Source organism: Schistocerca cancellata, chromosome 11, assembly GCF_023864275.1.
Source record: "Schistocerca cancellata isolate TAMUIC-IGC-003103 chromosome 11, iqSchCanc2.1, whole genome shotgun sequence".
Lineage (NCBI taxonomy): Eukaryota > Metazoa > Arthropoda > Insecta > Orthoptera > Acrididae > Schistocerca > Schistocerca cancellata.
Window position 1 is genome coordinate 25,272,211 of NC_064636.1, and position 24,546 is coordinate 25,296,756.

The window sequence follows — 24,546 nt, forward strand, 5'->3', positions numbered from 1 at the left end:
CTAGTCAAGTTCTGTCACAAATTCCTCCTCTCCCCAATTCTGTTAGACCTCTTCATTAGTTAGGTGCTCTACCCATCTAATCTTCAGCATTCTTCTGTAGCACCACATTTCGAAAGCTTCTATTCTCTTCTTGTCTAAACTATGTATCGTCCATGTTTCACTTCCATACATGGCTACACTCCATACAAATACTTTGAGAACAGACTTCCTGACTCTTAATCAATATTCAATGTTAAAAAAGTTCTATTCTCCACAAATGATTTTCTTGCCATAGCCATTTTATATTTTATATCCTCTCTACTTCATCCATGATCAGTTATTTTGCTCCCCAAATAGCAAAATTCATCTGCTAATTTAAGTGTCTCATTTCCTTATCTAATTCCCTCAGCATCACCTGACTTAATTCGACTACATTCCATTGCCCTCATTTTGCTTTTGTTGATGTTCATCTAATAACCACCTTTCAAGACACTGTCCATTCCGTTCAACTGCTCTTCCAAGTCCTTTGCTGTCTCTGACAGAATTACAATGTCGTCAGCAATCCTCAAAGTTTTTATTTCTTCTCCTTGGATTTTAATTCCTACTCAAAATTTCTTTTGTTTCCTTTACTGCTTGCTCAATGTACATATTAAATAATATCATGGATAGCCTATAACCCTGTCTCACTCCCTTCTCAACCACTGCTTCCCTTTCATGCCCCTTGACTCTTATGACTGCCATCTGGTTTCTGTGCAAATTGTAAACAGCCATTCGCTCCCTGTATTTGACCCCTGCCACCTTCAGAATTTGAAAGAGAGTATTCCAGTCAACACTGTCAAAAGCTTTCTCTAAGTCTACAAATGCTAGAAATGTAAGTTTGCTTTTCCTTAACATCTCTTCTAAGCTAAGTCACAGCATCAGTATTGCCTCACATGTTCCAACATTTCAACAGAATCCAAACTGATCTACCCCGAGGTTGGCTTCTACCAGTTTTTCCATTCATCTGTAAAGAATTTGAGTATTTTGCAACTGAGACTTATTAAACTGATAGTTCGGTAGTTTTCACACCTGACAGCACCTGCTTTCTGTGGAATTGAAATTATTATACTCATCTTGAAGTCTGATGGTATTTTGCCTGTATCATACATCTTGCTCACCAAATGGAAGAGTTTTGTCATGGCTGGCTCTCCCAAGGCTATCAGTAGTTCTAATGGAATGTTGTCTACTCCCGGGGCCTTGTTTTGACTTAGATTTTTTAGTGCTCTGTCAAATTACTCATGCAGTATCATATCTCCAATTTCATATACATCTACATCCTCTTCCATTTCCATAATATTGATCTGAAGTACATCACCCTTGTATAGAGTGTCTATATACTCCTTCCACCTTTCTGCTTTCCTTTCTTTGCTTAGGATGTGTTTTCCGTCTAAGCTCTTGATATTCATACAGGTGGTTCTCTTTTCTCCAAAAGTCTCTTAATTTTCCTGTAGGCAGTATCTGTCTTACCTCTAGTGATACATACTTGTACATTCTTATGTTTGTCCTCTAACCATCCCTGCTTAGCCATTTTGCACTTTCTGACAATCTCATTTTCAAGACATTTGCATTCCTTTTCATCTGCTTCATTTACTGCATTTTTATATTTTCTCCTTTCATCAGTTAAATTCAATATCTCTTCTGGTACCCAAGGATTTCTACTAGCCCTCACCTTATTACCTACTTCATCTTCTGCTGCCTTCACTATTTCATCTCTCAAAGCTACCCATTCTTCTACTACTGTATTTCTTTCCCCTGTTCTTGTCAATCATGCCCAAATGCTCTCTCTGAAACTCTCTACAATCTTTGGTTCTTTCAGTTTAGCCAGCTCCCATTCCCTTGAATTCCTATCTTTTTGCAATTTCCTCAGTTTTAATCTACCAATAAATTGTGGTCAGAGTCTACATCTGGCCCTGGAAATGTCTTACAATTTAAAACCTGGCTCCCAAATCTCTTTCTTACCATTATATAATCTATCTGAAACCTTCCAGTGTCTCCAGGCGTTTACCATGTATACAACCTCCTTTCATGATTCTTAAACCACCTGTTAGCAATGATTAAGTTATGCTCTGTGCAAAATTCTACCAGATGGCTTCCTCTTTCATTCCTTACCCCCTTTCCATATTCACCTACTACTTTTCCTTCTCTTCTTATTCCTACTATTGAATTCCAATCCCCCATGACTATTGAATTTTTGTTTCCCTTCACTGTCTGAATAATTTCTTTTATCTCATCATACATTTCTTCAGTCTCTTCATCTGTCTATCTTGGCTACAATAATGTGTTCACTAGGCTGTTTGTAGCAACTTATCCAGATTTCTATTTTTTTATTTATGATTAAACCTACTCATGCATTACCATTATTTGATTTTGTATTTATAGCCCTGTATTCACCTGACCAAAAGTCTTGTTACTCCTGTCACCAAACTTCACTAGTTCCCACTATATTTAATTTTAACCTATCCATCTCCCTTTTTAAATTTTGAAACCTACCTGCCCAACTAAGAGATCTGACATTCCATGCATCAATCCATAGAATGCCAGTTTTGTTTCTCCTGATAATGATGTCCTCCTGAGTAGTCCCCAACTAGAGATCTGAATGGGGGACTATTTTACCTCCAGAATATATTACCCACGAGGATGCCATCATCATTTCACCATATAGTAAAGCTGCATGTCCTTGGGAAAAATTATGGCTGTAGTTTCCCCTTGCTTTCAGCCATTTGCAGTACCAGCACTGCAAGGCCGTTTTGGTTGAAGGTTGCACTTACGGTACGGCCATCTGTATCACTGAGGCACGCAAGGCTCCCCAGCATTGGGGCAATGTCCATGGGGGAGGGGGGGGGGGACAATTAAGAGGAAGAAAAGAAATAGAGTATGATACTGTATGATAGGACATTGCCTACTAAAGGATGCAGCATAGAGAATGAAGACTGGAACAATGACAAGAGGGAAAAAAATATTCTAGTTAACTGACAACATCAAGATAAATGAATCATTTGCAGCTACAAAAAGGATGGCAGAAAAACAGCAGGGCTGAAGAATACTAAATGTGCAGTGCTAGACCTGCCTATTAGGCAGAAGAATACATCATCATCTGTTAGAAGTCAGTTATTCTCACATGGCTGTGTAACGGAATGTCATACTTTGTTCTTCGTTATGATCTAAACTTGTGTTTTCCATGGTTACCACCTCAGCATGTACAGTACCCCTTATTTGGAGATAAGAGTGCATTTTACTTTATTTCTAGTTTTGCTATTTCACATATATGAAGTGAGTGTATCAGTGCTGCAGTTACGTACAGAGCAAGGAGGAAGTGGTAGGTTCCCATACTGGCTGGCAGAGGCGGTTGCCTATCTGGCAATTTCAGAGCTAGTGGGATGGTGGTCCCATTGCAGAAATCCCTCATGATCAGCAAAGAGAGATAAGTAGGAAAAGTTCATTTACTCTGCCACAAATAAATTAATTGTTACTAATAAATATTTGCTAACAAAAGTTGCCTTTTGCCACTCAGACATTAGGAGGAGTCTATGGGTCATAAATACTGTCTTTCAGAAATTTTACAATGTCAGGAAACATTGATTCTAATAAATAAATGAATAACTCTGGCATAACCACAGATGTACGATCTTATAGAAACTGTTCGGGTTGTTTGCTCAAGTTACGGATGACGCATTATAGTTGGCAGTTGTCAATAGGATGCTATTCGATCTGTCATGTGGTAGATCGTGCTCTCTTACCATTAATAGTTAGCTTATAACCAGTGTGAACAAGTTCATTTTACAGTGTTTCTTAAACATACACACCATAACGTCATCCCATGTAAAAATTATTTGCACAACAGGTAGGTTGTATTCCTATGTGGTAGTTCACTATGTCAGTTCAAGGATGAACTGGCTTAATTATCACAAAACTCAAGGGTGGAGGGGCAGGGGGGACTTTGGGACTTTGGCCAGTTGCAGGAAATCAGCATCGACGTCCACTTTGATGGAAACTTTCACCATTCCCAACATTAATCGGCATTTGCAACAGAATGCAGAATGATTCTATTGGCACCAGCACACATATCAGTTAAGGACCATGAAGACTAGCTAAGAGAAATCAGGACTAACTTGGAGGCATATAAATAGCCATTTTTGCCTCACTCAATTTACGAGTCAAGCATGAAAGAGAACGATCAGAAGTGGTGCGACATACCACTTGCCATACACCATATGGTGGTTAGGCAAATATCTATGTAGAGCTACAGACCTATACAGTACATTACGCAGATCCATAGTGGTGAGCACTGGTCCCAACAGGTGACCCCTTCATAATGAGAAAATTGTTGCAACTGGTTTGACTCTCCGTAAACCAGTTTTTGTGGAACTGATGCATCAAGAGAAACAAATACTGTAGAGGTGGTCAAACAATGTTAGTGATGATAAGTGTGTCAAAGAAGAACAAGAGAATGGCAGGTATGAGGCCAACATGCTTAACTGCACAGGAAATTTTTGTGGCTGGTGTAGACATATGTACCGCCCCACTGTAGACGGTTAGAATCCGAACACCTAGTGGCACAGACACATGGTAATTTCAGTCAAGCAGTAATGACCTCTTCACACCAGAAGTAGACATTATTTGTCATGCACTAAATGAAGCACAGTGTGCGAAATTCCTCAGGATTTATCTACACTCCAATTTAAAATGGAGTCACCAGGTAGCCCATCAGCCCAAAATGCACTGAGAGATAGTGGTTTTAATGCTTTAGGCATTCTGCACAGTCTCCTCTGCCTTGAGAACAATGCAACACAACACACAAACAAATGAATGAGTGAATGAATGGCCTGTAAGCATGGTAAATGGAGAATAACAAGTAAATGTACCTATTGGCTGCAGATAATTTATTTGTACAAAATGAAACTGGAAGGTGAAGGTCAAGTGACAGGTGTCATGATTGAAGCTACGAAGTAGAAATGCTAATCCCACTAGTAAAATCAAAGAACTTCCAGGTGTTTCAAGATGAATATCGTGGTTTTAAGGATTTATAGCATTCATTACATGCAACTTACATGCTGCTTACAACACACACATACACACAAATCACTCAAGCAGGCTCACCTTGCACGTACATGGCCACTGTCTCTTTCATTTGGTGTAGTGTGGCCTGAGTGGCCAGATACAACTGTCACGTGTGTGTGAGGTGCACTTTACAGTGAGTAGAAATTTCCCTTCTCATAATTATCAGTATTCTAACCTGGACTTTCCATTGTTTAAACAAGGTGTTGAATGAGTGTGAGAGCCTGTCATGTGTAGCCCCAAGGTATAAGTTCAGAAGGCTAGTTGTGAAATAATAATTCCAGTGACATCTATGTTGAGCCTTTTAAGGAGGTGTGTACAACTACATCCATATTATTTGTAGTTGTTACAAGCTATAAGGCCTATAGAATACAGTTTATATGCAAACTTTGCAAACAAAACATTGCTGCACAATGGTCTGGATCATGTTATCCTCAGAAGTGTATCAACATTTCACCTAAGTGGAAATGTGAACACACATAATGTATGCATCTGGGGGTCAGTAAATCACCACAGGATGGTACAGCTGCAAGAAGACTTTTCTAAATTGAATGTTTTTTTTGTGCCATATCCAGGTGGAAACTTTATGGGCCTTTTTTTTGGTCAAGCAACTTAACAACGTGTTTTGTATTTTGGTGAGACAGAGCTATGCCCCCCCCCCCCCCCTCTTCAACTGGAAGAAGCTGAACAACAGAACTTTGTCACTATTACGGTGCACTGTATCACTAACAACTCAGGACACGATTGGTCAAATGACATTGTACCAGACTGATGGATTAACCACAAGGGGCCAGATGACAGAACTTGTTAAGCACAGCCTTCATATTCCCCCAGTTTGAGACCACATGACTTTTACCTTTGGGCATTTATAAAGGATCATGCATTAGTGCCTCTGCTACTAGTTGACTGAACTAATTTACGAGACAGGACTGAAATGGTCATTGCAACAATTACTCCAGACATGCTGATCAAGGTGTGTGTGTGTGGGGGGGGGGGGGGGGTGGCGTGCTCTGCTATATGGTGTGTAGCAACTATCCTTTTCATAATACTGTTACACTCCATTCTGTATTTTCCGTTGTTTGATACCAGGATTCGTCACATGTGATAACTTTGTCCAAATAATCTAGTTCCCTTCAAGCCTTCCATTTATTGTTGACATGCCATCACACAGTGAACCTTCTGTTCATCACTGATCACATGAGGCAGCCATTTTGCTGCAACTTTTCTATACCCTTGAACATTTTGTAGAGTGCCTTCAGCTGATCAGTATGATATATTTATAATTTCTGACATCTCTGTGAATGACAAATGATGGTCTTCCTGCAACATGACATCACTTGTGTTGACAATGGTTTCAGTCTTAGAAGATCAGGGCCTTCCAGGACATTGAGCATCCACAAGGTCATTTTCACCCCCTCAAATCATTTTTGACACTCAAAAACTCGTGTTTTTCCCATGGCTTGCTCTCTGTAGGCTTGCTGCAACATTTCCAGTGTTTGTAACAGAGTTTTCTCAAGGAGAACACAAACTCTAAATGTCACATGCTTCTGCAACTTGGGATCTGTGTTGCGTACAGTAAACAAGCTGTACACTTTTCCTGCTTTCCCCAAACTGCATACTGCCAGGCAACTGACACGTTCAGTATTACATCATTCAAGATCAGACCTCTCTGGTACTGCCAACACCAATCGCAACTGTGAGCACAATAAAATGCAAAAAAATAATTCCCTTATATTTTCTGACACCCCCTTGCACAAGATTACTTACACCATTGTCAGTTGCATCCACTCCCAAATCTAAGTCTGGATCTTCTTTAATATAGACATAGACCCTTGATGTTTCAAATGGATCTTCGACAACCTGGAAAAAGGAAAACAATCTATACTACTAAATCACTATCCTAGAACCTGGTATCAGTTGCAATTTGCCTATCTAACAATTTCCAGGAGCAACAAAAATTTTATTTTCAATATTTTGCATAATTATTGACCAATTTTAAAAAATTATAATGCTGTCTTTGTCTGCTCATTAAGAAATGTAATCCCGTGTTAAAGTTTGGCATAATAATACAACCATTACTATTGGAAACTGTGTTTCTCTTGAGGCAGCTTATTGATGGTGCACAAATACTGAAACTATACTCATTCAGTATTTGAGAATTAGGGTACTTAGCAACTTTCAGCAAACTTTAAACATAATTTTAAACATCACCTAAAGTGGTTCTTGCTTACATGCTTAAAGCCAAATATTTATCACATTAACTTGTTTGAAGGGTAATCAGACGCTTGAAACTGTGTTACACCACAACGGAGTTTGATTCTTTAAAGAACTGAGATTTACTGATTTAGTTTAAACTGAAGCTGCAAGAATACATTTACATGTACTAACTTCTCATTTTCCAGGAAAAGGGTAAATTAGTTAGTTAGTTAGTTAGTTAGTTAGTTAGTTAGTTAGTAATTCAATAAATCAATAAATCAAAGTTACTAGAAATGTTATGATATGGAATGTGTCAACAGATTACTGACGGAACACTTACATACAACTTAAAAAATAATAAGTAATATTTCTCTATAAATGATCAATTTTATGTATTCAAGAGTTATCCTATGATATAGAAGAAGATGTTAAGGAGAAACATCTCCAATACACATTTGAAAACACTTCCGTTATACATTTTATTTCTATGGACAGAATGTCAAAGAGTTTTATAGCTGTGTATTTGACTATTTTCTGTGCCAAAGTTATATTTATGAAAGGGTAATGCAGATGAGTTCTCCTTCTAGTTTTGTACTTGTGAAACCCTCTGTTACTCTAAACTTAGATGGATTGTTGATAAAAAAATTTCACACGTGAATTTGTGTACTGTGAGGCTGTGGTTAATATTTCCAGCTGGTTAAAGTGAAACCTGCAAGATGTATGTGTTTGTGTAATCCACAAGTAATGCCAAGTGCTTCCTTTTGTGCAATAAATGCTTTTTGCCTAAGCAAAGAGTGGCCCCAGAATGTTATCCCACAAAGCTTCAGTGATGAAATATGCAAAATGTGTTAATTTATTGACTTTTATATCCTCAATGTTGGCACTTATTTTTGTGCCAAAAATAGCTCAAACTAAATGTTTTACCAGACCTACTATTTTTTTTCCAGATTAATTTTTCATCTATATGCACACTAAAGAATTTACAACTTTCTACCTTGTTTATCATTTCTTGACAGTATACTAGGCTGTGGGTGGAATACTTTCAATAGTACAAAACTGGATGAGCTACATTTTTCCAGCGTTTAAAGCTGGCCCATTTGGGAAAACCATTCAATAAATTTTCTTTGTTGATGTTTCTTCGCTCAGGCCCAGAACAGCATTTATATCATCTGCAAACAGGGCTAATCCTGCCTGCTGGGTGAAATAAAATGGCAGATAATTAATATAAATCAAGAAAAGTATTGAGGCCAATTATTGAACCCAGTGGGACTAACCAATGTGATCTCTCCCCCATGCAGATCACATAGTGTTCTTGTTTATATTACTCAAATACCCCTAGGGTAACTTCCTACATTCTGTCTCTCAAATAAGACCTATACCATGCATTTGCTGCATTACATGTTCCATAAAAGTTAATTTCTCTAATAGAATATTGTGACTGACACAATCAACTGCCTTCCATTTGTCACAGAAGATATCAGTTGGTGATATATGACCATTCAAGTATTTTATTACTTGCACAGTAAATGTACACAAGGTCTATTAAAAAAAAATTCCGGAACTTTGTCAACAAAATTTTTCTGCACATATGTTTTACTAATGGACTCCTTTGAAATACTCTTCCCCACAATTTATACACTGCTCCCAACACCGTATCCACTTCTGAAAGCAGTCTTGATACGTCTCTTGCTGGATAATGTGAAGTGCCCTCTTCTAATTTTCTTTTATCTCATCCATCATTCTTCATCCTTTCAATGGGGTTTTCAACTTTGGAAATAAAAAAGGGTCCACAAGGGTCAGGTCTGGAGAGTATGGAGTATGAGGCAGCACAGCAATTTCGTTTTTTGTGCAATAGTCACGCACCACCAGGGATGAATGCACAGGTGCATTATCGTGATGCAAGAGCCATGAATTGTCTCGCCACAATTCAGGCCATTTCCTTCCCACATTTCCCAACTGAAATGTTACATCCTTCTGAAATCTCTCGGACAGTTAGTCTTCGGTCGACACACACAATTTCGTTGACGTTCCTGACATGAGCATCGTCAATAGACGTCAATGGGCGTCCTGAGCGAGGCTCAACTTCAACTTCTATCTGGCCATCTTAAAACTGTGTGAACCATTTGTAACACCAAGTATGGCTTAAGCACTCATTATTGTAGGCTTTCTTCATCATTTCGTGTCTCTCTGTAAAGGTTTTCTTGAATTTCACACAAAATTTAATGCAGACCCGTTGTTCTCTCCTATCTCGAAATTTGCAAACTGTGTGAACAACGTTCTGCTCAATATGGCACTGAACAATAACTAACTAACAGACATACAACAATGCCAGTTACACAACAAACACAGGTGTGTGCAGGGATGCCAACCACATTTCGATCCAAGACACAATTGGTGCAAAATTACGAATGTTCCAGAATTTTTTTTAACAGACCTCATAAGTAGCTGACTCAGTAGAATGGTCCTTCTGGAATCCAAACTACGATTAGCTAAGTATCTCATCACTCTACAGGTGGGTAAAACCCTGGAGTACATTACCTTCTCAACAATTTTAAAACATCATGCGAGTAGTGGCGTTTTGTGGTAGTTACTGATATATGTGGAGCCATCCTTTTTATAGAGAGATTTGACAATGGTAAATTTCAATCTCTATTGGAAAACATCCTGAGTTAATGATGCATTATACAGTGATGAAGAATATTAAACATTGCAGAGCCACAACTTTTTAGTCACTTATTCGAGATATTATCTATCCCACATGAAATTTTATTCTTAGACAGAGTTGTGAGATTAATTTTTAGTTCCTAAGTATAATTTGTATTGCTTCTTCAGTATACTGTCTTGCTTTCTCTTCTGAACTATCTATACCAATTTTCTCGCCTATTTTTGATTGAAAATATCTGCTACATGTGAAATTTCCTTTACAATGCTCCCATTTCTTTTAACAAAAATATTGTCATCTTCTATGGCTTCTTTCCATATCCATCTTTTAACAACATTCCACACTGATTTTATTTTAATATCTGTTTGTCTATTTCAGACATGATGTGTGTACTCCTGGATATTTTACAACTTTTCTTAGTATGTTGCAGCACTCTTTATAATAATTTAATTCGATAGATAAAAAAAATCTACTCATCAAGCAGTGCAGAACACACATATAAAAGATGGTTGTAATTGGAAAGCTTTCGGAGCCAGTGGCTCCTTCTTCAGGCACAAGGGTTGAAGGGGAAGGAAAGCGGGGGGTGAAGGAAAAGGACTGGAGAGGTCTAAGAAAAGGGATAGATTTCAGGAAAGTCACCCAGAACTGTGGGTCAGGAGAGACTTACCACATGGGTTGAGAAGGAAGGACTGCTTGTCTTCAGTCAGCCTTTCCTTCTCACCCCATGCGGCAAGTCTCCCTGACCCGCAGTTCTGGATGACTTTTCTGAAATCCACCCCTTTTCCTAGACCTCTCCAGTCCTTTTCCTTCACCCCCCCCCCTTCCTTTCCCTTCAACCCTTCTGCATGAAGGAGCAGCCACTGGCTCCGAAAGCTTGCCAATTACAACCGTCTTTTATGTATGTGTCCTGCACCGCTTGGTGGGCAGATTTTTTATCCATCCAACTAAATTATTTTGTCAGTAATTGATTGTTTCAACTTTTATAATAAGTATTTATACAACATTACTTATTTTGGACGTTTTGTACTCCAGTCCTTTTTTTGCTGTGCAGAGAGACTGACACCTATTATGCCATTATCCTGCAGTCAGGTTGTCTATGCATTGACTAGAAGTGCCAATTAATAAAAAACAGAATTATAAAATAATATATAAAGAAGTAATGTAATAAAAACGGTTCCAATCTAACATCTGTAATTGATTTAGAGAACAGAGAATTATTTTGAATAATGTTTATTCATTAAAGTATGTCTCAACTAACCAGAAAGTGGTCCTACAATATTCCATTAAAATACAGACAGAAAATAACCTGCTCAAATGCAGTAAAATTGTGCTGAGAGCATTATGAGGATGGCAGCAGAATCCCCACACTAAACAGTCTCCGAGACATGCAAAAACTAGGCTCATTTTGTGATCACAGTACACGCAATATTCATTAGCTCAAAACAGTTCAGTGTTCAAAATGATGATTTGCAGATTAACACACAGGAGGTGACAAGGTGAAACTTACACTCTGTCTATTATCTTAACTTTAATGCAATTGGAAAAAGCTGGAGTATTGTAACAGCCACTCACGGCCCAGAATCTATCACCTACTCAATCAAAAGAAGCACTATATCATGGGCAGGTCTTCCTTCTTCAGGAATACAATATGAGGTCTCTTCTTCAAGATATAATGAAAAGTGCCTTGAAAGTTAAAGTCTTGTAGCAGCTGTTCACTGCCCAGAATATATCACTTATATGACTGAATCATGCATGTTACCACAGGTTCATCTGCTTTCTTCCAGAACAAACATTCTAGTGTCTAGTATCACTCCGTTATATTTAAATATATAAATGTTATAAGCATTTGGTCACACTCAGGCCACTCACAAAAATCACAAATAAATGTTTGTTCATAAATAAATAAGGTAGTATTCTTACACAAGAGCGCTAACGTTAAATGATAACAGACTGTCACTAAATATTGTTCAAACAATTACTTATGCCTGCTTGACAGAAGCATCTTTTGGCACTCTTTTTAATGTCGGTGCCAGTTAACATGTGCAACTGGCCACTTTTATATTTTCAGAAAAATTTTCACCCTGAAGTGGAGTATGCACTGATACGAAACTTCTTGGCAGATTAAAACTGTGTGCTGGACCAAGAACTTGGGACTTTTGCCTTTTGTGGGCAAGTACTCTACCATCTGAGCTACCCAAGCACGACTGATGTCCCATCCTCACAGCTTTACTTCTGCCAGTACCTCGTCTCCTACCTTCCAAGCTTCACAGAAGCTCTCCTGTGAAACTTGCAGAACTATCACTCCTGGAAGATAGGATTATTGAGAAGACATGGCCTTGCCATAGCCTGTGGGATGTTCCAAGGATGAAATTTTCACTCTGCAGTGGAGTGTGCGCTGATATGAAACTTCCTGGCGGAATAAAACTGTGTGCCGGACCAAAACTCGAACTTGGGACTTTTACCTTTTGTGGGCAAGTGCTCTACCATCTGAGCTGCCCAAGCATGACTCATGACCTGTCCTCACAGCTCTCAACTCTGCAGTGGAGTGTGTGCTGATATGAAAATTCCTGGACACTTTTTTAATTAGCAAGGTCCTTTAATAGCAGTTGTAATCAACATTTGCACAAAGTTACTGGGAAACTTGGAAAATATTTCTTAAATGACTACACAAGTATGAAAGACATAAGGTATTCATTCTGTATTCATTCACTGTGTTACTGGGGAGGATACAATGTTCTGACGGAGATTTCCATAGTGAAGAGGTATATAAAAAGCACAATAAATAAATAAAAAATAATAAAAAAAGACACAGATATGTACTGATACCTTTCACGGATCATAGCTATAGTTCAATGTTATCATCAGTGATATTGTTTGTTAAAATTGCATGAAGTGTTTAAAAGTTGCTAATTCAGAGGTTCATCATGAAACACACTTAATGCTGTACAATATTAACATTTGTAGTTTTGAAGATATCGAAAAATTGTCGTGTAACTGGATGAATCTCATCTTTCTAATGTCGCAGATGTATTCAGATTTGCTTTATTATTTGACTGTGAATTATTGTGGAATTTCAAAGAACTGTAAGAAGCCATCTTGCAGCTTGTCTGACACACTGCGATTGCTCGTGAATTGCCTGTTCTCGTGCGAGTGCTGTCCAAAACCCGAGCCTTTGCGCCCACGCCTGGGCTCGCCAGCAGTGGTTGCTGTGGCTGGACCGGATGCGGCATTTTGGTGACACTGGGGCTGTCTGCCAGCTCTCAGCCTCACAAGAAATTTCGCCTCAGCTTGTACCAATCCAACTCGCTGAATAACTCACTTGCATACACAAAACATTACATGTTTCACAGTATAATCTTGCCACTTCTGGCTATCACTTATTTGGTCCACTCAAACAGGCATTAAGAGGTCGTCGATTTGTCTCAGACGAAGCAGTGAAAGAAGTGCTGCATTCCTGGCCCGCAGCTCAACCGAGAACCTTCTTTAATGAGGGCATCAGGAATCTTGTACAGTGAGGGACCAAGTGCATTGAAACACAAGGAGACTATGTCGAAAAATGATGTTCTTGTAAGTTTCCTATTTCATTACAATAAAATTTTATAACTACTTTGCGGATAATAATTGACATACCCTCGTATTCAAGGTTACAAATGTTCCTCAATGTGATGATCATCTGCATTCACGGCAGCCTGAATCCACACTAGAGATTACATTTCTTTCAAACAGTGAAGCACGGAATGTTCAGCTGTTGTGACACAGCTCGTGCACTGGTTTAAGATCACACATGGCATCCAGCAATCTCAGTTATGGCAATAGTAACTTCTTCAACAATTTAAGATGCAATTGAACATCTGCATCTCCCAGAAGCAATTCACAAATCACCAGTTAACTGAAACTTCCGGATCGTGTTCGTCAATCCTGGTGTGAAAGGAGGACCTCTCCGTATTCCTTTAATGCACTGATACTTGCAAAAAGCAGCTGCAATGCTGCTGTTGTTTTGATAAAACAGATCTAAGAGTAAAGGATTGCTCACCTTGTCTGGACCCATGTTGACTGACTGCTATTGTGGTGGACACTGATGCTTGTGTTTCAATCCTACATTACAGTACCAGTACCTAATTGCAAGTCATGACACTAAAAATACTAACAATGCAAATAATCCTGCAATGCATTGTCTGATCACCATTCCTATAAAGTTGAGTACTCATATGGTAAAGTTTTCCACCTATATTGGATCAAGTAGCAAAATTTTAATTATAACCATGCTGTACGTGACACTGTTTTGTCACCTCAGTTGTGTTGCCACCATGTAATGGGACACCTTCCTCTAACATGACCTTTTTTTTATATATAGAAGTAGGTGATACCAGGATTAATCCTGAAACTTGTATAGGTTAAAATTATCTCACCTGTTTCACTAAAAGAATTTCATATGATTTTGTATGCGATGTATTATATTTCAGGCTAAAATGTATAAAAAGAAGTTAATCTGTTACACACTGTATGTATGGTTAAAATTACTCTTCTTTTAGAAAGGTTTGAAATTATGAAATATCTGGCATACTTAAAAATCCTATTATTAATTGCACAGTCTGATGATATTTATTACACTTATTTCTGGACTCATTTATAAAACAATGATACAGCTTGGTAGGGATTCTTCTTTTATCAAGAAAGTTTGTAAGCTTTTTTGCTTTTTAAGCTCTTCAGAATATTGTGAGCACCGCAGAATGTTAGTAGTAGTGGGCATGCCTCTGATGGAATTGGACATATTTTTATGATTGACACTAAGAATGTATTTTGTGGTGTTATACAAGTGGAAATTGTAAAGATGGTGTGACATTGAAAAATGTGACAAAGAATAAAATTCAAGAGTAAGACAGGCAAATCTTCATCAGTTATTTAGCTATCAGGAACCCACTAAATCAAAACTTCAGCCTCAAGAATGTATCCCTAGATGCGAGATATGCAGCCAATAACAAGAGAAAATGAAGATATGTAAAAAGCTTTTGTTTTGTATGTCTTAGGCCTCTCAAAGCTTTCAAAACTTTTGAAAAGACAGGAAAAATTAATGTTGATATGTGGGAGGGTAAGATTACAACCACATGTATCATTTCTTAAAATATTTCTGTCATCTGCATTTCTCAAACATCACAACAATGAATCCCAACTGCTGTTGGTAGGGATTCTTCCCCGCAATAAACTAACAAGACAGGCTTTGCTCTCTCAGGTTTTCTTAGCATGACTGATTCATGGTTTACTTTCAGCTGTCGAGTAGTCATTTCCATTTTCTGCTCAATATTTTGTTGAGCAAGCCAGTTATCTCTCTTGATTTCTAAATATCAATGGCTGTTTCAAAGCAGCATACATGCCACAGCAGAGTGAAAGATCATTCTGGAAACAACTCCGAGGTTACGGCCGAGGCATTTCTGTATGATATGCTTTCTTCCAGGTGTGCTAGTCCAGCAAGTCTGCATAGCAGAGAAGAGATGCTGGCAGAAGAAAGAATGTGAAGGTGGCCGTGAATCGTGCCTGTACAGCTCAGCAGGTGAGAGCATTGCCCACATATTGTAGGGTTCTTGGTTCGAGTCACGGTCTGGCACGCAGTTTCCATCCTCACAAAATCTTTAATGCAGAGTGAAACAGTTGCTTCTTGTTTTAACAAATATAGCAACAATCTGCTTTTTTACATATTTTTATTCATGCCAATATGCATTTCACACTTTCACCAGCTTTCGATTGCTGTAATACATACCTGAATCTTCAGAAGGTATATCGTTTAAACATTGACAGCAAACTGGATGCTGCTGTTGCCCTTAGAAGATGACAATTTATTTATTTACTACACTTTGAGAGAGGTCTATTTGTAATATATTGCTGATTTCTTGTACTTACTTCCTATTTGGCTTATTGTTGTTATGATTTTCATGTTTATAGACAACACAGTATCCACAACATTGCTGACTGACATCTTTATTTACCGCAGACCACATTATCTACGTCTATGTTATTTACATCCAAAAACTATATTTTAGTTACTATTTCTAGTTTAAGCTTCAGTATGACTGAAAAGACTGGAAATTGATAAGCATGAATGTGCTGAATACTCTTTATTGTGACTGAATAAGTGCATTTGTGACTGTTAATTAGACTATGTGGAATACAATAATAATAATTTTATACAAAAGAATTAATATTACACATTTTACTCAAGAGCTGGAGCAATATTTACAAACAATAAAGACAGACTAAAAGATTTACATGATGCAGAACTACTATATGCACTGGATAAATTCACACTGGCTTATTTTCCTCAATGGTTGTATTTAGCAAGTGCCTAAATGATCAAATTTCGGAAAATCCTTCAAAAAATTTTGCAAGGTTACTCTGGTCATTTGGAATGTTATTTGGGGATGCACATTTATAAGAATAAATTTCACTTTCTTCAATTAAGTTCCTTTTTTTATCTTTGTTGACAGGTGGAAGAGCATCCATTTGCCCCCAAAAACATACGTTGAAATTTCTTCCTTTTTGGCCAATGGATACCAGTAAAACAATAAATTATTGTTGAAACATTTATCCTGCTCTCTACCTCCCACAAATATGGTTCCATAGTGATTACAAAAATCTCAGAAATTACTACAGAAACTGAAGTTAACAGCCAGCCAAGTGCCATCCAGAATGTTTTTCCTCCACAGCACCTACATCCAGCAGTGTTCCAGCTGCCTAGCCGATGGAAGAATAGTTTGAGGTAACTGAAATGGAAGAAAATAAGCGAGACATTTGGTGGTGAAAATGAAATCTTTCAGTGCTGTTTGAAGTTTGTTCATTGCATTATTCCATTTCTTGAAATACACGGAAGCCCAAAGTGTCATTACATTGTGAGATCAGTGTCAACTTTACTGTCAGTAAAACAACCTGGTCTTACAGTTCTGCAGTTCCTGCTGCAGGTTATTAACCATTTGCTTCAGAACATACTGCACATACCAAATATACCTATATTATGCTGATGGTATGGAAGATTACCTTCAGCTCATAGCTGGGAAACAAAGACTTCTATCATATCTTATATAATTGCTTAATTAAAACTACACATCTATGTAGGCCTCTATTTTCCCATCAAAGCTAACATACATTGCTGGCATCATTGATCTGTAAATAATTTTACTGCTCCTTATTCTTACTTTTACCACAATCTGCTCATTTGGATTTCAGACAGGTGTACTTTACTGAACCTGATAGTAACTGGTCAAATAGGGTAGTATCAGTATGGCAATCTGCTACCTCAGAATTTACTAAGAGGCTCTACAGTGGACATATCCATTCAAAACAAAATTATCAGTCCCTCCACAGTCAGTTTCCACATGGTGCAGTGATGCAACCAATAAACACTTCAAGAAACCTGGTATACAATCAGTACTTTGTTTCTCCTATAAAACGTTGTTCACAGACATAGCTGAATAAACTCTATTTCTTCCAAGTTTATCTACCTCCTCTCACATGTAACCATTCAAAAATCTCAGTCGTCAATGTGCATATTACACAAAAGCATGAACTGCTTTACTCAGTACATCAATATGTGACATTTGCAGCAATGTGCACTCAAGATAAAAATACAGTCAATGCTATAATCTATTGTCAGTCAATGTATGCAACTGAAACTTGTAGACACCACTAATTATTGTTTTTTGTGCTACTGAAGTGCAGCTCACGTATTTTAAATCAGATGACAACTGCAACTGTCTAATCTGTTTCCCAGAAAAACTATTGTTTATCAATATGAAATATTTCCAAGGAATGTGGAAATGCTAAACACAAATTAAGGTGTTCCAAACTTATATTGATTATAAATGTCACCTTAGTCACACACTAGTCTCAACATACTACCATACTTGCTAAAATGACGAGAAAAAGATAACTGACTCTCCATTTGTAATATTCATACCAGTAAAGCTGTTCAGAGTTCCTCTCACAGATACCAAAAAATGGTGAGTATTCAACTGTTCATAACAGAATTTCAGCTTTAATTCAAGACCTCATCAAAATGGTGGACAGGAGCAACTCTCTTAAATCCACTACAACATCTATGTTCCACACATAGTCACAATAACCATACAGTAACAATAATTCCCTAACAACAAAACTATTCCAAATAATTTAGAAAGCAATACATAACTATCATGAGGTCTTTGTGAAATGGAGCAGTTTGGGTGAAGACAATTGATCAATAAATAAATAAATAAATGAAATTAACAAATAAAATCTACAAACTTGGCTTCCTTAGCTAAATTTAGACTATAGGCCTACAGCTAAATTGAAATATATGAAAATAAATAAAAAAATTAATTCCCTAAAATTGGTATTATCTTTGATTAATCTATACAGCCAGGTTTTAATCTATGGTACATTGCCAACAGCAGTGCATGGAGCCAAACACAAAAATGATGAAAAAAAAAGATATGTCAACTACAAATCAGTCTTCCTAAGCTGTCTTCTTGACACCACAACAAAAATCCAGCACAGGTACAGGTAATCATAATTTTCAGTGTTTACAACTATTAACATAATTTGTCAATACACAAGACTTTCCAGAAAAGATTAGATTAGATTAGATTAGTACTTGTTCATAGACCATGAGTACGATAGTTCGTAATGATGTGGAACGTGTCAGGTTAATAAAATACAGGATATTACATTACACAAAATATTACATGACACTTAATAGTTTTAATTTTTTTGTGGGGGTTGGGGAAATTACCCACTTACTATATCCAAAAATTCATCTAATGAGTAGAAGGAGTTGCCATTAAGAATTTCTTAATTTCTTTTAATTTCCTTTTAAATGCTATATGGCTATCTGTCAGACTTTTGATGCTATTAGGTAAGTGACCAAAGACATTTGTGGCAGCATAATTAACCCCCTTCTGAGCCAAAGTTAGATTTAACCTTGAGTAGTGAAGATCATCCTTTCTCCTAGTGTTGTAGCCATGTACACTGCTATTACTTTTGAATTCGTTTGGACTGTTAATAACAAATTTCATAAGTGAAAATATATACTGTGAGACTACAGTGATGATCTCTAGCTCTTTAAATAAGTGTCTGCAGGATGATCTTGGATGAGCTCCAGCAATTATTCTGATTACACGCTTTTGTGCAATGAACACTCTTTTACTCAATGATGAGTTACCCCAGAATATGATGCCATACGAAAGCAAAGAATGAAAATAGGCATGGTAAGATAATTTACTCAGATATATATCGCCAAAATTTGCAATGACCCTAATAGCATAAGTAGCTGAACTCAAATGTTTCAGCAGATCCTCAGTGTGTTTTTTTCCAGTTCAACACCTCATCAATGCACGCACCAAGAAATTTTGAATATTCTACCTTAGCTACCGATTTCTGATCGAAGTCTATATTTATTAATGGTGTCATTCCATTTACTGTGTGGAAATTTATATACTGTGTTCTGTCAAAGTTTAATGAGAGCCCAGTTGCAGAGAACCACTTAATGATTTTCTGAAAAACTTCGTTTACAATTTCACCAGTTAATTCTTGTCTGTTGGGTGTGATAGCTATACTTGTATCATTAGCAAAAAGTACCAGCTTCGCATCTTCGTGAATACAGAATGGTAAGTCATTAATATATATTAAGAACAGCAGAGGACCCAAGACCGAACCTTGCGGCACCCCATTCTTGATTGTTCCCCAGTTTGAGTTTTTTGCATATTATGTGAACTGTTTATTTCAACTTTCTGCACTCTTCCAGTTAGATATGATTTAAACCATTTGAGTACTATCCCATTCATATCACAGTACTTGAGCTTATTCTAGAAGTATTCCATGATTTACAGTCAAAAGCCTTTGATAGATCACAAAAAATCCCAACGGGTGACTTTCGGTTACTCAGGGCATTTAATATTTCATTAGTGAAAGTATATATAGCATTTTCCGTTGAAAAACCTTTCTGGAAACCAAACTGACATTTTGTTAAAACTTTATTTTTGCAAAGGTGTGAAGCTACTCTATAATACATTACTTCTTCAAGAATTTTGGATAAGGCAGTCAGAAGAGAGATTGGGCGGCAGTTGACATCAGACATATCCCATTTTTTATGCAGTGGTTTAACAATGGCATACTTCAGTCTATCTGGGAAAATACCCTGCTTCAGAGAGCTAATACATATGTGGCTAAGAATCCAACTTATATCTTGGGAACAAGCTTTTATTATCCTGCTAGAAATGCCATCAATTCCCTGTGAGCTTTTATTCTTGAGAGATTTTAATATCTTCTTAATTTCAGAGGTGGGTGGAATTTCAATTGTACCAAATGGTGTGGGTATGGCCTCTTCCATTAACTGCCTTGCTTCTTCTAATGAACATTTAGATCTTATTTTCTCTACAACATTTAAAAAATGATTATTCAAAATGTTTTCGACTTCCGGTTTGTTGTTTATCAATTTTCCATTCGCTCTGATGATGATGCCGTCATACTGTACTCTTGGTTGCCCTGCCTCCCTTGTAATAGTATTCCAAATTGTTTTGCTTTTGTTATCAGAGGTATTAATCTGACATGATGCACATGCTTCTGGACTTTTTAATAACCTTTCTTAATGTAGCACAGTAGTTTTTATAATATTTGGCTGTTTCTGGGTCATTACTCTTTCTTGTTGTTAGATACAGTTCCCTTTTGTAGTTACAAGATATTTTTATTCCATTAGTAAGCCAAGGTTTTTTACATGATTTCTTATAATTAGATTTAACTACTTTCTTGGGGAAACAGTTTTCAAATTCTCTTACAAGTGTATCATGAAATAAGTTTTATTTTAAATTAGCATCGGGTTCCTTGTACACCTCATCCCAGTCTAACTGCTGAAGATTTTCTCTGAAATTTCTAATTGTTGAGTCATTAATTGGATGCACAACTTTGGAGGGTAGCTTTGAATTACTGAATGGAGCTATGTCATATACTGTAACTAGATGAGCATCATCATCAGAAAGGCCATTCTCAACAGGACAATAATTTATGTTTTTAAACCTATCTTGGTCTATAAAAGTGTTATCTATTAATGTGCTGCTGTCCTTTACTACCCGAGTCGGAAAATTAATGACAAATGTCAAATTGAAAGAAGCGAGCGAGACTTCCAGGTCATTCTTCCTATTACACTCTTTCAGTGAATCGACATTGAAGTCCCCACAAATAATAATTTGCTTTCCCCTATCTCACAGATAGCACAACAAGGCATCCAAGTTTTCCAGGAATAAATGAAAGTTTCCTGAAGGGGATCTATATACTGTTACAATTATAAAAGAGCCCTCCTTCAGTTTAAGTCGACAGGCACATGCTTCTATATGTTGCTCTAGACAAAACTTTTTAGTATCTAAGCTTTCTACACAGTAATAACTTCTGACATGTATGGCAACTCCTCCTTTCACCTTATTCTCTCTACTCATGTGTGCAGCTAGTTTATAACCACTGATATTTATCTTTTCCATATCAGACACAATGTGATGGTCTGACAGGCATAGTATATCTATTACATTATGAGATTCAATGTCATCTAAACAAACCAGGAGCTCATCTACTTTATTCTTCAATCCCAGGATATTTTGGTGAAAAATGGTAACATTATTTTTTTACTTTACTTTTGTGAGAATCTACTTTTTTTTTAATCCACCAATATTTTGGTTAAATATGGTAACATTATTATTTACTTTCCTGTTGTGAGAATTTTGTGAGTTTTGGACCTCTTTAGCACCTGCCCGCCTGAACTTCTCATTGGACACTGAGAATCCAAGGAGTTACTTAGCAAAGACATATGACAAAGCTCTAGATGCAATTTAGAAATAATAAGATACGTTTCTGACACTGTAATTTAACACAAATGACACATACTACAAAACACCCAATTCTACACTACTCATAGGCCTACCTCACATATCCAACAGCATAATTGAAACTGAGCTACCTGAACCAGCATGTTGTAGTAACTTATACAAAAACTTTATTGAGGAGTAACTCACGAAAACTGCTTACCACGGGGTTACATTCCAGATTCATATCTTCTTTTTTCACCCAGCCAAATGTTTCATGTTCCATAGCTGCTACAATTCTAGGTTCCTGAAAAAAAAAAAAAGTACTTTCATGTAGTTGCACCTAATTTCCTGTAGGCTTACTACTGTCACATGTTAGTTTATATATTATGCCTATTTTTGCCCACACCAGAATAAGAAATGCATAGGGATTCCAACCATCTGCTTTGACCCATGACACAATGGTGGTGTGGCTGAGAGGTCACTATAGTGCAGTGTTTTTGAGATGGTTCACATTTGTAGATGTTGTGTTGTCATATGTGATGGCACCCTCTGGTCATGGATATGGACACATTGAGTTTGACATCTTGGTTATCACTGTGGTAACGTGAGTTTATTTGTCTCGGTAGTCAGTGCTCTAATGTGAATGTGTGGCATGTTTGTTAGGTATGATTAGTTTGGTGCTCATCATTCTGTTGTTGTTTTTTTTTTGGGGGGGTGGGGGGGGTGGGGGGAGGTGACGGCCAACACAGGTGATTTTGTCAGAGGCCTTTTTGCTGGCAAGAAATTTTTGTTTCGGTTTTATTCCATAGTAATCTGTCATTCTGTCTGTTTTATATTTATGGTATTTCAGTTGTGTTTTAATTGATCTTGTGAAAATGGTTTCTTCTTTTTGAGTTGCTGGGGTTTTGGTTTCAGTGGTGTTTTACAAGTTATGTAGGCATGTGAAGTTGGTGGTTGTGTTTTCCTGTTTTTTAGTTTGCTGGTAGGTATCAAGAGCTGCATTCGAGTGATACTGATCACGGTAAATGTCTAACACCACTTTTTGGAACTGCAGATGTTGGTCTTTTTTTGGGGGGGGGGGGGGGCGGCTTGGTTTGAGCTACATAGGTCAATTGAAGTGCACAATCCTGTTACTTTTACAGCTGTAGAGATGTCATAAGCTGAGGTTTTTTTGTTTTTTATGGGGCAATATTTTATATTGTTATATATTTAACTTGTTCTCGCCCTAAACATTTACACCTACATCAATACTCTGCAAGCCACTGTGCAGTGCATGGCAGGTAGTAACGTGTACCACTTCTTGTCATTTCCCCTCCTGTTCCGCTTGCAAGTAGAGTGCGGACAAAATGACTGACTGTATGCCTGCATATGAACCCTAATCTTATCTTCGTGATACTTAACATGCAATGTATGTTGGCAGCAGTAAAATCGTTTGGCAGTCAGCTTCAAATGCTGATTCTCTATATTTTCTCAATAGCGTTTCTCGAAATGACGTCGCCTTCCCTCCTGGGGTTCCCATTTGAGTTCCCCAACCTCCTATTTCCTGCAGTTGTCGTGATAGTTTAATTATTTCTTGAAGTGAGACATTCTTGTCCCGTTTTTATTTTTGTTCACTTTTGTTGGCATGTGTATGTAGTGACGATACCGTCGCCATTTTGTATACGCTGGAGGTGGGCACTTACGCCTTATTGAGACGTCATGGGTCACAGCAGTTGGATGGGATCGGATGCTTCCATAATGCCGTGGCAAAACCTAACTAACTATAAATGTTCACTTGAAATAATTAATTGCTAGGTTATGAATGTTCTGTAAGTTCAGAACGTTGTGCAATAACTTTTCTCAGTTACATATGCACACAATTCAGAATTTACCCTGGAATAATTAATTACCTGCAACTTCATACAAAGCCGGTCTACACTGCTACACAAGATTGAGCTCACACACATTTTTCTTGACACTGCGGCTAGTTAGAAATGATACTGAATTATGGACGTTACATCTTAATACGCAAAATTCTGGGCAGGCACATGAAATGCAATATCTAACGAAACACCTTTCGTGGCATTTCCTGAAATGGTTGTTGGCAGGTAAAGCAATTATTGTATCACATATTCGGCAAAGCAAAGGCAGTTTGGTGTAATCTAGATCCTCACTGTCCTCTAAAATCACTTACTACACCATGCATAGAGTACAAGCATATATATTTTAAGCCACTATTGCACTAACTAATGGCATCATAGCAAGTATAGTATGTCAGAATTAAAAGAAAGCGGAAACCCATAAAAAATGCTTACATGCACAGGAAACAATTTGTCTGTAGTGGTAAAACACAACTAAACACAATCGCACGAAATAAGGTTGCTATCCTATACATCAAAACTGTCAACAGTAACCCAGCCACAATAATCGACGAATACGATTACTTTACGGTGCGCTCAGTCAACAAGATTAAAGTTATGTCTTTTCGGCGTTACTTCTGCCAAAATTTCACGAGAGATATACGGTGCTAATGAGACTGGTCTGTAAAGAACCACAAAATATTTCACGGGTTTATCACATTGGGATACGTGTTTATGCATCTATCGGCGTCAGTCCGTCGTTTTATTTTTTATAATTATGTAACTGATGTATTTCTACAAAAATCAAGACAACAGCAGTGCAAACGTCAACATTCGCATCATGACAGTTCGTCTGCGCTCTCTGGTTGATTGTCTGTTGTTCATCATAGTGCTGAGAACGTCTCCTTCGCTAAATGTCACGTAGAAAAACAACCGAGGAACAAAATAATACTGTATGACT

The 24,546-nt window shown here is 37.4% G+C and overlaps 1 protein-coding gene across 2 annotated transcripts in view; it reads right to left on the bottom strand.

Moving 5' to 3' along the window:
- LOC126108124 (zinc finger protein 16-like) overlaps positions 1 to 24,431 on the bottom strand; it is a 41,432-nt gene extending 17,001 nt beyond the window's left edge. The window contains exons 1-4 of one of the 2 annotated variants that reach the window (XM_049913370.1): positions 24,042 to 24,431; positions 23,637 to 23,815; positions 21,968 to 22,051; positions 6,841 to 6,933 (exon numbers count right to left, since the gene is read on the bottom strand). In XM_049913370.1, coding sequence (XP_049769327.1) covers positions 6,841 to 6,933; positions 21,968 to 22,051; positions 23,637 to 23,693 — 234 coding nt within the window. In that variant the 5' untranslated portion in view covers positions 23,694 to 23,815; positions 24,042 to 24,431. The remainder of the gene's footprint in view (positions 1 to 6,840; positions 6,934 to 21,967; positions 22,052 to 23,636; positions 23,816 to 24,041) is intronic. The other variant, XM_049913371.1, reaches the window with a different exon arrangement.
- Positions 24,432 to 24,546: the final 115 nt, after the last annotated feature.